At 42.3% G+C, this 14,342-nt stretch overlaps 1 protein-coding gene across 8 annotated transcripts in view; it reads left to right on the forward strand.

The window, feature by feature from the left end:
* Window positions 1-14,342, forward strand: part of LOC139543128 (arginine-glutamic acid dipeptide repeats protein-like) — a 350,494-nt gene that overhangs the window by 295,310 nt on the left and 40,842 nt on the right. For 6 of the 8 annotated variants that reach the window (XM_071349337.1, XM_071349339.1, XM_071349340.1 and 3 more), the window contains one exon: window positions 1,487-1,567. In XM_071349337.1, coding sequence (XP_071205438.1) covers window positions 1,487-1,567 — 81 coding nt within the window. Of the gene's footprint in view, window positions 1-288; window positions 691-911; window positions 1,003-1,486; window positions 1,568-14,342 lie in introns of those variants that run through there. The other 2 variants (XM_071349343.1, XM_071349342.1) reach the window with 2 other exon arrangements.

Here is a 14,342-nt window from a genome sequence, read left to right on the forward strand (position 1 = left end):
TTCCACTGCGCTCCGGCGCCGCTCCGGGTTTTCCAGGCTGCTACTGACCAGATGCTTTCTAGGTCTCCACTCCACTGGGCTCCGGCTCCGCTCCGGGTTTTCCAGGCCGCTGCCGACCAGAGGCTCTCTAGGTCTCCACTCCACTGGGCTCCGGCTCCGCTCCGGGTTTTCCAGGCCGCTGCCGACCAGAGGCTCTCTAGGTCTCCACTCCACTGGGCTCCGGCTCCGCTCCGGGTTTTCCAGGCCGCTGCCGACCAGAGGCTCTCTAGCAGAAAGATCACATATAAAGTCACCCCTTTGTAGTGGAAGAGCACAGAGAGACAAGCTATTTCTTGCTTGTAAAAAAAAAAAAACCCCGCTGTTGTTTGTACCTGTTTTGGAGACACGGGATTTTTCCTATATACCTGTGGCTTGGCGTAGAGATTTATGGAGGGGTCTCACCGGGACTAAAACACGTTTTTCTCTGGACGTACTTGATTGGAGCGAGAGAGGGGGTTGGCTGAAATGCTTAACTGAAGAAAGAACGTACTGGTAGCGGGTTACGGGGTTTGCCTGCCTCTGGAAGCTGAAAGGAAATCTGTTAGTTGTCTGCCTCACTGGCCGTGAATGTTTTCAGCCTCTCCCCCGTAGCTTTTTTTACGGCTCACAGACTGTCTCTTCAATGAGAAGAAATACTGAAATACATTTTAGGTTTGTGTTTTAATTTATTTTTTTATTTTTTAATGTTTTATTCCTTTTTTGCTGGTTTTGTTGTTGTGAGGTGCTGAGAGTTGATTTTTGCTGTTTAGATTTTTTTTTAGGTAAAAATATCAAACGGTTGTTGTGAAGTGGAGAAAGTTGTCATTCGCGCGTTTTCCTCCGTCCTGTCACTGTGGATTTGTCATTTTTTTAAAAACTCTTTTCTCAGGTTTCCTATTTGGTCCGACATGCAAGTACACGATTATATAAGTGCTGTATTTTGCAGAGAAATATGGTCTGTGTACTTTAGTAAAATAATTGATGGTAAGCACAGTCAAAGGAAATATCTTGCAATTATACAAGTTATTGAAGTTGGGAGTTTTGGCTTTGAATGTCTGCTTTGTAAGATCCCGATATTATTCTCCCTGAATCTGACATTTCCTGTGTCATTTATGGAACAATAGATATCCATAGCTTCTCTTTTCAATCCACATGAAAGAGCAAAGTAGTATCATTTCAATGTCTGTGTCTCCCTGAGTTAGTAATTTCCTCTGTGCCCCTGACATGGCTGTGTACTTTAGCTTTTCTCTCGCTCGCGAGTTTAAACAGAGGCAGCAGAGTTTACAGATTTTAACATCAACTCTCTCTCTAACCAAACCACAGACAGAAAACAAGTTTTTTTTTTGTCGTGGCAGTGGCTGTAACGTCATGTGGCTTGGTTGCGTTTTTAGCTGTACTATACTGGTCGTTGTAGCCGTTTCTGTTCTGGTTGCTGATTTGTTCGTCTTTTCTTCTTCTTGTGTTCCAGAAGAGGTTCATTAAAGGGCTCAGACAGTACGGCAAGAACTTCTTCAAGATTCGGAAAGAGCTGCTACCCAACAAGGAAACGGTAAGTCACTGTTCCACCGTGGTTATATTCTAGACCTCGGCTCTGTACATTAAATAGTGTACAAAGTTGCCGTGTGATTCAGATTTAGCAGTAAAATAATAACAACATGACTGATTTGTTTTAAAAAAAAAACAATATCGCAGGCAAACTCAAATCAAACTTTTTAAACTATTTTTTTGCATCACTTTAAGTCATCACTCGGTGTACTTCAACATTAACAGTAGGAATGAGTTTGACCAAGGGAAATTACTATACGTAACATTTTGGGCATGCGTGTGTTATATTTGCCCTGAAGGTTTATTGATAAACATTGATCCATTCATCCCAACCACTCTTCTGCAATACTATCAGAGCTGCCTTTGGCCCTCTCTAAACACCATTCATACATGAGAGGAAATATGGGTAAATATTTATACTCAACTAAAAAATATAAAAATGCAACATGTAACAATTTCAAAGATTTTAGTTAGTTTATATAAGGGAATCAGTCAATGTAAATGAATTCATTAGGCCCTGATCTATGGATTTCACATGACTGGGCAAGGATGCAGCCATGGGAGGGCATAGGCCCACCCATATGGCATAGGCCCACCCATATGGCAGCCAGGCCCACCTTATCGGAATTAGTTTTTCCCCACAAGGGAAATACTCCTCGCACTTTTGTCCCCAGCACAAGGTTCACCTGTGTAATGATCATGCAGTTTAATCAGCTTCTTGATATGCCACACCTGTCAGGTAGATGGATTATCTTGGCAAAGGATAGATAAATGCTTACTAACACGGATGTAAACAAATTTGTGCACAAAATGTGAGAGAAATAAGCTTTTTTTTGTGCATCTGGAACATTTCTGGGCTCTTTTTATTTCAGCTCATGAAACATGGGACTGACATTTTACATGTTGCGTTTATATTTTTCTTCGGTGTATATTTTTGTATTTATTTGACCTTTGTCCCATTGGGGCTCTTAAAATAATGTTTATTTTGCATATAAAACCTTCAAAGTATTCTTAACCCTTTGACTTTTTCCACATTTTGTTATGTTACAGCCTCAATTTAAATTGGATTAAGTTGAGAAGTTGTGTCACTGGCATACCCAGAATACCCCATAATGTCAAAGTGGAATTAAGTTTTTCAAATTAAAAATGAAAAGCTGAAATGTTTTTAGTCAATAAGTCTTCAATCCCTTTGTTATGGCAAGCCTAAATACGTTCAGGAGTAAAAATTCGCTTAACAAGTCACATAATAAGTTGCATGGACTCATCACTCTGTGTGCAATAATATAGTTTAACATGATTTTTGAATGACTACCTCATCTCTGTACTCCACACATACAATTATCTGTAAGGTCCGTCAGTTGAGCAGTGAATTTCAAACACAGATTGAACCACAAAGACCATGGGAGGTTGTCCAATGCCTCGCAAAGAAGGGGACCTATTGGTAGATTAAATGTTTTTAAATGTTTATTGGTAAACATTTAAAAAGCAGACATTGAATATCCCTTTGAGCTTGGGGAAGTTTTTAATTACACTTTTTATGGTGTATTAATGCACCCAGTCACTACAAAGATACAGGCGTCCTTCCTAACTTAGTTGCCGTGGAGGAAGAAACCCGCTCAGGGTTTTTACCATGAGGTCAATGGTGACTTTAAAACCATTACAGAGTTTAATGGCTGTAATAGGAGAAAACTGAGGATCAACAACATTGTAGTTACTCCACAATACTAACTTAATTGACAGAGTTAAAAGAAGGAAGCCTGTACAGAATAAAATATTCCAAAACATTGCGTCTTGTTTGCAACAAGGCACTAAAAGTAAAAGAAATTAACTTCATGTCCTGAATATAAAGCGTTATGTTTGGGACAAATCCAACACAACCCATCACGGAGTACCACTCTTCATTTTTTCAAGTGTGATGGTGGGTGCATCATGTTATGGGTATGCTCGTCATCGGCAATGACTAGGGAGTTTTTCGGGATAAAAATAAACGGAATAGAGCTAAGCACAGGCAGAGAAATGACGGTAGAGAAATGAACATTACATTCTCTGGCAACAGCTCTGGACATTCCTGCAGTCAACATGCAAATTGCAACGCTCCCTCAAAACTTAAGACATCGGTGGCATTGTGTGACAAAACTGCACATTTTCAGCTCATGAAACATGGGACCAACACTTTACATGTTGAGTTTATATATTAGTTCAGTGTAATTTTTAAATGACTTAAAACCAAATTCTAATGGATCTACATTTATACCATTCCTTGACTGTGTCCAGCTTGTTGCTAATCATCTCAATTAAAGCTAGACAGTTGGAGTATCTAAGATTCCCAAAAAAACGAAGGATAAAGGACTATCTGTAAATGAGAACGTGTTCTCAACTTGCCTACCTGGTTAAATAAAGGTGAAATAAAAAATAAATCTGCACATTTTTTTTTACGGCTGAGGAAACACATTTTCAGTGCGGCCCTCCGGACCTCGTTGAAGACCGAATGCTGCCCCCGGGGCAAAATTAGTTTGATATACACCAGGGGTGTCAATCTAAGGGAGGAGGAGGAGGAGAGGGTAGCGGTGGATGAGGAAGGTGGAGCTCAATATAGACACTGAACGGGGTTACCACAGCTACAGTAAAATAAAAAAACTCTCTGGTTATGATTGAACTGGATTTTGTGCTAAAAGCCTGCTGTACTCACACACACACACACACACACACACACACACACACACACACACACACACACACACACACACACACACACACTGCTCTCCTCTCCTCTCTGAGCAAGTGGCACTGCTAGTCAATACCCAGAGGAAAGCTCAATTTATTTTCCCTAACAGAAATCTCTTCCTCTCACTCTCTCTTCCCTCACCTCCTTCAATCTCACCTCCTTCAATCTCACTGTCCCCTTCCTTCACTCTCTCACTCCCGCACACGATCTATGGAGCATAACCATCTTCAAGATTTTGTAAAGTAGCCTTAAGATATTTTTATTTTCTCTCTCTGTCTTCACACACACACACACACACACACACACACACACACACACACACACACACACACACACACACACACACGCTGACATATAATTTTTTAGTAATTCCACGGGCATGCCAAGCCACACGAGAAGAAGGATGGAGCACCTCATATTAAATGTGGTGTGGTTGTTCCTATAACATTATGTCTTCCAAGGTCTGGATCTGGATACCACCACACTACTGTACTGAGTCACATCGCAGCCCAGCCATAGAGCAGGGAGTTGGGCCTTCTATAAATGCCCTCTGGGCTTATAGCCAGTCATCCACACAGAGACATCCAGGGGGCTACAGTGTTCCTGCCTCTCTTCCTCCCTTAATTCCTCGCTTCCTGCTAGTATTAGCTGGACGGCTTTTTAAGAGAGCTACAGTGATTCTCCTTGACTCACTCTCTTTCCTCTGGTCTGATTCTCCTTGACTCACTCCCTTTCCTCTGGTCTGATTCTCCTTGACTCACTCTCTTTCCTCTGGTCTGATTCTCCTTGACTCACTCTCTTTCCTCTGGTCTGATTCTCCTTGACTCACTCTCTTTCCTCTGGTCTGATTCTCCTTGACTCACTCTCTTTCCTCTGGTCTGATTCTCCTTGACTCACTCTCTTTCCTCTGGTCTGATTCTCCTTGACTCACTCTCTTTCCTCTGGTCTGATTCTCCTTGACTCACTCTCTTTCCTCTGGTCTGATTCTCCTTGACTCACTCTCTTTCCTCTGGTCTGATTCTCCTTGACTCACTCTCTTTCCTCTGGTCTGATTCTCCTTGACTCACTCTCTTTCCTCTGGTCTGAGTTTTCCTGCTTCTTCCTCGGAGTCTCTCTCCCTTTTTTCCCCTGCTAGCCCTTGTCTTTAAAGAGTGCTACGGTGTTCCTGCATGTCCCTCCCTCCCTCCCTCTTTCTCTCTCCCTCCCTCTGTCCTTCCCGTAGCTCATTATCTGGGCCTGACCTAGGCCGCTCCTAAAGCGCCAGCGCGGCTAGCGAAGGCAGTGCCAAGTCTAAGCACCCAGTGCTGTGTCAACACACCAGGCCTGACTAGCGTTTAGGAATGCTTTATATAAAGACACATAAAGGGCTGGAGCAGGGTGTGTTGGGTGGGGGGGAGGGGGGGGGTCGTCCCTCTCTGTCGAACTGTCGGGCGATCTGACAGTCTGTACAGGGCTGTCTCTGTTGCAACCATTTCCTCCAGTACACAGAGGGGGGGGGGGGGGGGCGCGTCATGGAATATGAGCTGGGTTCTGCTCGACACTGTTCTCTGAAATGGCAGATCGCAGATAAAATTTGTGCTTGCAATTTTTCCAGATTTAAATGGTATTGTAAAAATAAAAAATAAAAATGTTTTACAAGTACTGCTTTCAAATATGATTTTGATTATTTAGCCGGTCTTCTTTTTGGGGGATGGTGTCTATTTGAATAAATCCATTGAATGTATATATATACACCATAAAATATACATACATTATTTATTCGTTCAGGCGCAGGTTCTGTTATGAATTTTTATTTTTATTTTGAAACAGCCCAAGCTTTATTGATGGAGGTTTCATCTCTTTCCTAGCCTCCACTTTGTTATGGAGCAGACGTAGGGTCTTCATCACCATACCGCTAGGAGAATAATAACAATCCTGTTTTCTCTTGTTCATATTTCACAACCTTCCATGGGCTTTTAGTTGCATTTACGCGATTGAGCAAAATAACAGGACCACTCTGGATTTAGGCTACATTATTGCACATTATTACATGCAAAATGTTTCTGATCTGTGATCGATGAGCAAACAAATAGATGAGCTACACCACCTCCACTTATTTGGCCAAAGCTCGAAAACCAAATAGCCTATACAGAGGCAGATTTTAGTGAAAAAAAACAAACACATTGATTGATTATCAGACAAATGTCATTGAATTCACAGGCTTTAGGTCAGGAGGATGGCCAAGGTCTACTAAACAACTGAAAATGTAGAGCTAAATATAATCCACTTGTTAAACTACATACAGTGGCCTTCAGAAAGTATTCATACCCCTTCACGTATTCCACATTTAAGACTCGTTTCAGGAACCTAGTCGTATGTCGCGCGTCACTACGTCACAGGAGAGACATTTGAACGTAAACTTTAAAAATATATATATATAATAATAAATAAAATTTATCAAAAAAGCTTCTTTTTTTTTCTTTTTTTTTATGTTGGTAGAAATGTCTTCTGGAACATGTGAACTTTCATGTGCCTTAATAACAAACTTGTATGCCATCTGTAAATACAAATAAAATTGTTAAATTATGAGCCTAGTTGGTTTAGCCGCTGTCTATTTGAGTTGGTCAGTATGTGTAAGTAATCTTGTCTAACGCTCATTTAATATATATATATATATTAATATAATATATATATTGCGTAGTAAAACTGCATAAAACCGAGATTTGAAATCAGTGGAATTAGAGTCTGATAGCTAAGGAGATGGAGAAAACACCTGTCTCCGGATTACATCTTCAAACTAAGGGCAACCATGTATACGGGAAAGAGTCTAGCTAGCTACATTTTCAGATATTACACGTTTCTAATTATGTCAGAAAGTTGTTTTCATTTCAAGATGGTGTACTGTTAGCTAGCTGGCTCGCTAGCAAGCGTTACGTGTATGATCTGTGTCGTAATATTATTCGTATCTCAGAGCCATTTGCTTTGCTATTTATAGCCTCATGTTAGCTAGCTAACATTGAACCTGGTTGGTTAGCTACCTGCAGATTCACGCAGAGTAGTAGCGTCATGAGTTGGGATTATGGTTAATTGTTTAGCTAGCTAGCTACATGTCTTAACAAAAGACTATGCACTATGCAAGTATCCATTTCAATACAATGTTCATGATGTCACTGCGACAGCTGTTGAAAGACGTAAATTCGCTCTGGCTATTCAGAGTTGTAATCTACTCTGATTTCAGAGCACTGTCATCCGAGTGTGCCAGAGTGCAGAATAACGGATGAATTTACAAATGCTCAACACCCGTTGAATATGGACAATGTCAGTAAACGTTGGCAAAAAAGCATACATTGTTGACAGTAGCACAGTAGCAGTCTCCAACGCTCTGGATAGCATGAAAACAGCTCTGCTAGGGAGAGTAAAATGGTCAGAGTGAGCCTGAATTATTATTTTATTTAAATATACTTACCCATCTACACAAAATACCCCCATAATGACAAAGTGAAAACATGTTTTTTTTGTTTATGTTTGTAAATTTATTGAAAATGAAATGCAAAAATATCTAATTTACATAAGTATTCACAACCCTGAATAAAATGCTTTGTAAATGCAACTTTGGCAGTGATTATAGCTGAGTGTCTTTCTGGGTAAGTCTCTGAATACGCTAGTCATGACAGGTGTGTGCGCATTCACTCATTTGTAAACAATTAACAAGTTAGTTAGCTATCACATGATCTTGTTAAACTGTCAACAGAGTAGCTAGCCAAATAACAGATTTGACCTTTCAGACACGTCACATGGCCAGGAATCAGGTTTGAAATGTGGCTTGAAATGGGCTTTGTGTCTGTTCAGGAAAAAGAACCGATTTGAAATTGAATATGCCCTAAAAGGGTATTTGAGTCACTAAAGAACTTTCCACACCTGGATTGTTCAACATTTGCCCATTTTTATTATTTTCAAAATTATTCAAGCTTTGTCAAATTGGTTGTTGATCATTGCTAGACAACCATTTTCAGGTCTTGCCATAGATGTTCCAGGTAGATTTAAGTCAAAACTGTAATTCCGCCACCCGAGAACATTGGGGCCTGTTGAATTTTGTCCTACTATTCAATGGCTGTGTGAAGTTGCTGGATATTGGCGGGAACCGGAACACACTAACGTACACTTTGATCCAGAGCATCCCAAACATGCTCAATGGGTGACATGTCTGGTGAGTGTGCAGGCCATGGAAGCACTGGGACATTTTCAGCTTCCAGGAATTGTGTACAGATCCTTGTGACATGGGGCCGTGCATTATCATGCTGAGATGGCGGTGGATGAATGGCACAACAATGGGCCTCAGGATCTCGTCACAGTATCTCTGTGCATTTAAATTGCCATAGATAAAATTAAATTGTGTTCGTTGTCCGTAGTTAATGCATGCCCATACCATAACCCCACCGCCACCATGGGGCACTCTGTTTTTTTTAACGTTGACATCAGCAAACTGCTCGCCCACAAGACGCCATACATGTTGTCTGCCATCTGCCCGGTACAGTTGAAACTGGGATTCATCCGTGAAGAGCACACTTCTCCAGCGTGCCAGTGGCCAACGAAGGTGAGCATTTGCCCACTGAAGTCGGTTACGACGCCGAACTGCAGTCCGGGTGGCTGGTCTCAGATGATACCGCAGGGGAAGAAGCCGGATGTGGAGGTCCTGGGCTGGCGTGGTTACACGTGGTCTGCGGTTGTGAGGCCGGTTGGATGTACTGCCAAATTCTCTGAAAACGACATTGGAGAGAAATGGTAGAGAAATTAGAAATTAATATAAAATTATCTGACAACAGCTCTGGTGAACATTCAGTCAGCATGCCAATTGCACGCTCCCCTCAACTTGAGACATCTGTGGCATTGTGTTGTTTGACAAAACTGCAAATTTTTAGAGTGGCCTTTTATTGTCCCCAGTACAAAGTGAACCTGTGTAATGATGGTGCTGCTTAATCAGCTTCTTGATATGCCACACCTGTCAGGTGGATTAATTATATTGGCAAAGGAGAAACGCACTAAATAGTTGTCTATAGAACATTTCTGGGATCTTTTATTTCAGGTCATGAAACATGGGACCAACACTTTACATTTTTGGTTCAGTATAGTTGACTACACGCGGGTACGCTATTTCTTCAAATGTATTTCAACGATTGGATGACATTGAGAGTTTGTAAGCAACAATTTGATACGTGCCTTCAATGGCATTAGCCTACTTTATTTCAGTATTTAGGTCATTCAGTGATATTTATTCCCACAGTAGTTCTTTATGTATCCATCCAGTAGTGGTTCAGAAAACAGTGCATGCTTAGTGATGGGCTACGGGAAGAGATAGATGGAGCGACACACGTTGCCATGTTTAGAACTGCCAGGAGGATGGTAACCCGGGGCGCTGCCAAGCAACAGCTTAGTGACGGGCGCTGCCTAGCAACCGTCAAGAGTTTAGAGAGTAGTGAGTGCCAAAGGCGCCTCAGTATTACATGCTACGTTACATACTAAACCGTAGGAAGAACTTTACCAAAACGATTACTAGGTCGTTTGACGGAAATGAAAAGAGTCTTGATAAAAAAAAGAGTCGAAAAAATAATGTGAACTTGAAAAACAAAATGAAGGATGCTGCTCTATGGAAAGTGGCATCCAGTCTATTGGTTTAATTTCTCCTGTTTTAGGTAAAAGGGTGTTGTCGCCAAACATTCTCTCCCTTTGACTCAGAGACCACTAGGCTGCAGCTGCTTTCAGGACAGCGAGAACTACAGGATACTTGAACTGCAAAAAGACAGTTTACCACTTATTTGCCGCATCAGAATCACACTGTGTTCTACCACACAGCCGCCACAACAACCACCACCCACCCCCCCCAGGCCCTGTTGTCAATTCCCGGCCGGCTGCTGTTCTGTTGTCTTCACATCCTCTCAACCTCAGCAGATGTTTGTCCCTGTGCCATGACCTGTAGATCTGTACACACACGTCAGATTGGTTTATACTGCCGTGTCTTCACCCCAGCAGTCAGCCAGACAGTCACAGCCTTGGGGTCATTACAAATACTTTGGTTCCAGCACCAATTTAATCAGCTAAAACAAGAGAAGTGTTCCCTCCGCTCTAGGAGACACTATGTAGGGAATACGGTGTCATTATGGACACACTCTAGGAGACACTACGGTGTCATTATGGACACACTCTAGGAGACACTATGTAGGGAATACGGTGTCATTATGGACACACTCTAGGAGACACTATGTAGGGAATACGGTGTCATTATGGACACACTCTAGGAGACACTATGTAGGGAATACAGTGCCATTATGGACACACTCTAGGAGACACTATGTAGGGAATACGGTGCCATTATGGACACACTCTAGGAGACACTATGTAGGGAATACGGTGTCATTATGGACACACTCTAGGAGACACTATGTAGGGAATACAGTGCCATTATGGACACACTCTAGGAGACACTATGTAGAGAATACGGTGCCATTGTGGACACACTCTAGGAGACACTATGTAGGGAATACGGTGTCATTATGGACACACTCTAGGAGACAATACGGTGTCATTATGGACACACTCTAGGAGACACTATGTAGGGAATACGGTGTCATTATGGACACACTCTAGGAGACACTATGTAGGGAATACGGTGCCATTATGGACACACTCAAGGTTCTTCAAAGTAGCCACCCTTTGCCTTGACGACAGCTTTGCACACTCTTGGCATTTTCTCAACCAGCTTCACCTGGAATGCTTTTCCAGCTACTTGAAGGAGTTCCCACATATGCTGAGCACTTGTTGGCTGTTTTTCCTTCACTCTGCAGTCCAACTCATACCAAACCATCTCAATTGGGTTGAGGTCGGGTGATTGTGGAGGCCTGGTCATCTGATGTAGCACTCCATCACTCTCCTTCTTGGTCAAATAACCCTTACACAGCCTGGAGGTGTGTTGGGTCATTGTCCTGTTTAAAAACGAATGATAGTCCCACTAAGCTCTAACCAGATGGGATGGCGTGTCGCTGCAGAATGCTGTGGTAGCCATGGTGATTAAGTGTTCCTTGAATTCTAAATAAATCACTGACAGTGTCACCAGCAAAGCACTATCACACCTCCTCCTACGTGCTTCACGGTGGGAACCACACATGCAGAGATCATCCTTTCACCTACTCTGCGTCTCACAAAGACACGGTGGTTGGAAACAAAAATGTCAAAATTGGACTCATCAGACCAAAGGACAGATTTCCACCGGTCTAATGTCCATTGCTCGTGTTTATTGGCCCAAGCAAGTCTCTTATTATTATTGGTGTCCTTTAGTAGTGGTTTCTTTGGAGCAATTAGACCATAAAAGGCCTGATTCATGCAGTCTCCTCTGAACAGTTGATGTTGATGTGTCTGTTACTTGAGCTCTGTGAGATGCAGTTAACTCTAATGAACTTATCCTCTGCAGCAGAGGTACCTCTGGGTCTAACTTTCCTGTGGCGGTCTTCATGAGAGCCAGTTTCATCATAGAGCTTGATGGTTTTTGCCACTGCACTTGAAGAAACGTCTTTACATGTTCCGGATAGACTGACCTTTATGTCTTAAAGTAATGATGGACTGTCATTTCATTTTGCTTATTTGAGATGTTCTTGCCATAATATGGACTTGGTATTTTACCAAATAGGGCTATCTTCTGTATACCCCCCCCCCCCCCCCTACCTTGTCACAACACAACTGATTAGCTCAAACGCATTAAGGAAAGAAATTCCACAAATTAACTTTTAACAAGGCAGGCCTGTTCATTTAAATGCGTTCCAGGTGACTACCTCATGAAGGTGGTTGAGAGAATGCCAAGAGTGTGCAAAACTGACATCAAGGCAAAGGGTAGCTACTTTGAAGAATCTCACATTTTAAATATATTTTGATTTAACACTTTTTTTTTGGTTACTACATGATTCCATATGTGTTATTTCATCGTTTTGAAGTCTTCACTATTATTCTACAATGTAGAAAATAGTACAAATGAGGAGGTGTGTCCAAACTTTTGACTGTTACTGTATATACACACCTATTTAAAACATATTTTCCTTTATTATTTTCCTCTAACCCTGCCACCCCCCCCCTCGTAATTGGAGTAAACTAATGAACAACAACAGTTAGGCTTCTACTTCCAGGTTATCCACACAATATACATTTAAAGGACACAGTCTATTTTACAATAGTTATATTTTGTTTAGTCCCGTCCTTCCTCTTCCCATCTATTTCTGAAGACCGTCCAGTTTGACTTCTATTTGCCATATATATTTCAACTGTGCTGTGATGCTTCACAGAAGTTCTGAACCTTTCTATTCTCATTCGTTTTTCCAGATTGTAAATTAAACAAACATTTTTCATAAGTATTATTATATTATTGATCGATTTGACTATCATTTTTACAAATCACCCTGTACTGCTATCTGCAGCGTTAGCTCCAGGTAAATGTTCAGTCCCTAGTTAACAAAGTCGACGAAATCAGGGCAAGAGTTATCCAGGATGTTAACACTCTGGTTCACGGAGACATAGCTAGCTGGGGACATGCTGTCAGAGTCCGTACAGCTAATGGGATTTTCAGTGCATCGCGCCGACAGGAACAAACATCTCTCCGGTAAGAAGGACGGGGGGTGTAATGTTTCATGATTAACGACTCATGGTGTAATTGTAACAACATACAAGAACTCAAGTCCTTTTGTTCACCTGACCTAGAATTCCTCACAATCAAATGTCGACGTTATTATCTCCCAAGAGAACTCTCCTCGGTCATCGTCACAGCCGTGTTTATCCCCCCCGCAAGCGGATACCAAGACGGCCATCAAGGAACTTCACGCAAACTGGAAACCATATATCCTGAGGCTGCATGCATTGTAGCTGGGGATTTTAACAAAGCTAATTTGAGAACAAGGCTACCTAAATTCTATCAGCATATCAATTGCAACACGCTGGACCACTGCTACTCTAACTTTCGCAATGCATACAAGGCCCTCCCACACCCTCCTTTTGGCAAATCTGACTGACTCCATCTTGTTGCTCACCTCCTATAGGCAGAAACTAAAATAGGATGCGCCCATGCTTAGGTCTATCCAACGCTGGTCTGACCAATCGGATTCCACGCTTCAAGATTGCTTCGATCACGTGGACTGGGATATGTTCCGGGTAGCCTTAGAGAACAACATTGACGTATACGCTGACTCGGTGACCAAGTTTATAAGGAAGTGTGTAGGAGATGTTATTCCCACTGTGACTATTAAAACCTTCCCTAACCAGAAACTGTGGATTGATGGCAGCATTCGCGCAAAACTGAAAGCGTGTACCACCGCATTTAATCATGGCATGGCGACTGGAAACATGACCGAATACAAACAGTGTAGTTATTCCCTCCGCAAGGCAATCAAACAAGCGAAGCGTCAATATAGAGACAAAGTGGAGTCGCTATTCAACGGCTCAAACACAAGACATATGTGGTAGGGTCTACAGACAATCACGGACTACAAAAGAAAACCAGCCTCGTCGCGGACATCTACGTCTTGCTCCCAGACAAATTAAACAACTTCTTTGCTCGCTTTGAGGACAATACAGTGCCACCGTCACGGCCCGCTACCAATGACGGCATCCCTAGCCGCGTCCTCAGAGCATGTGCAGTCCAGCTTGCTTGTGTGTTTACGGACATATTTAATCAATCCCTATCCCAGTCTGCTGTCCCCACATGCTTCAAGATGGCCACCGTTGTTCCTGTACCCAAGAAAGCCAAGGTAACTGAACTAAATTACGATCACCCCGTCGCACTCACTTCCATCATCATGAAGTGCTTTGAGAGTCTAGTCAAGGATCATATCACCTCCACCCTACCTGATATCCTAGACCCACTTCAATTTTCTTACCGCCCCAATAGGTCCACAGACAATGCATTCACACTGCACACTGCTCTATCCAATCTGGACAAGAGGAATACCTATGTCAGAATGCTGTTCATTGACTACAACTCAGCATTCAACACCATAGTTCCCTCCAAGCTTATCATCAAGCTGGAGGCCCTGGGTCTCAACCC

This window comes from Salvelinus alpinus, chromosome 17, assembly GCF_045679555.1.
Source record: "Salvelinus alpinus chromosome 17, SLU_Salpinus.1, whole genome shotgun sequence".
In the NCBI taxonomy this organism is placed as follows: domain Eukaryota; kingdom Metazoa; phylum Chordata; class Actinopteri; order Salmoniformes; family Salmonidae; genus Salvelinus; species Salvelinus alpinus.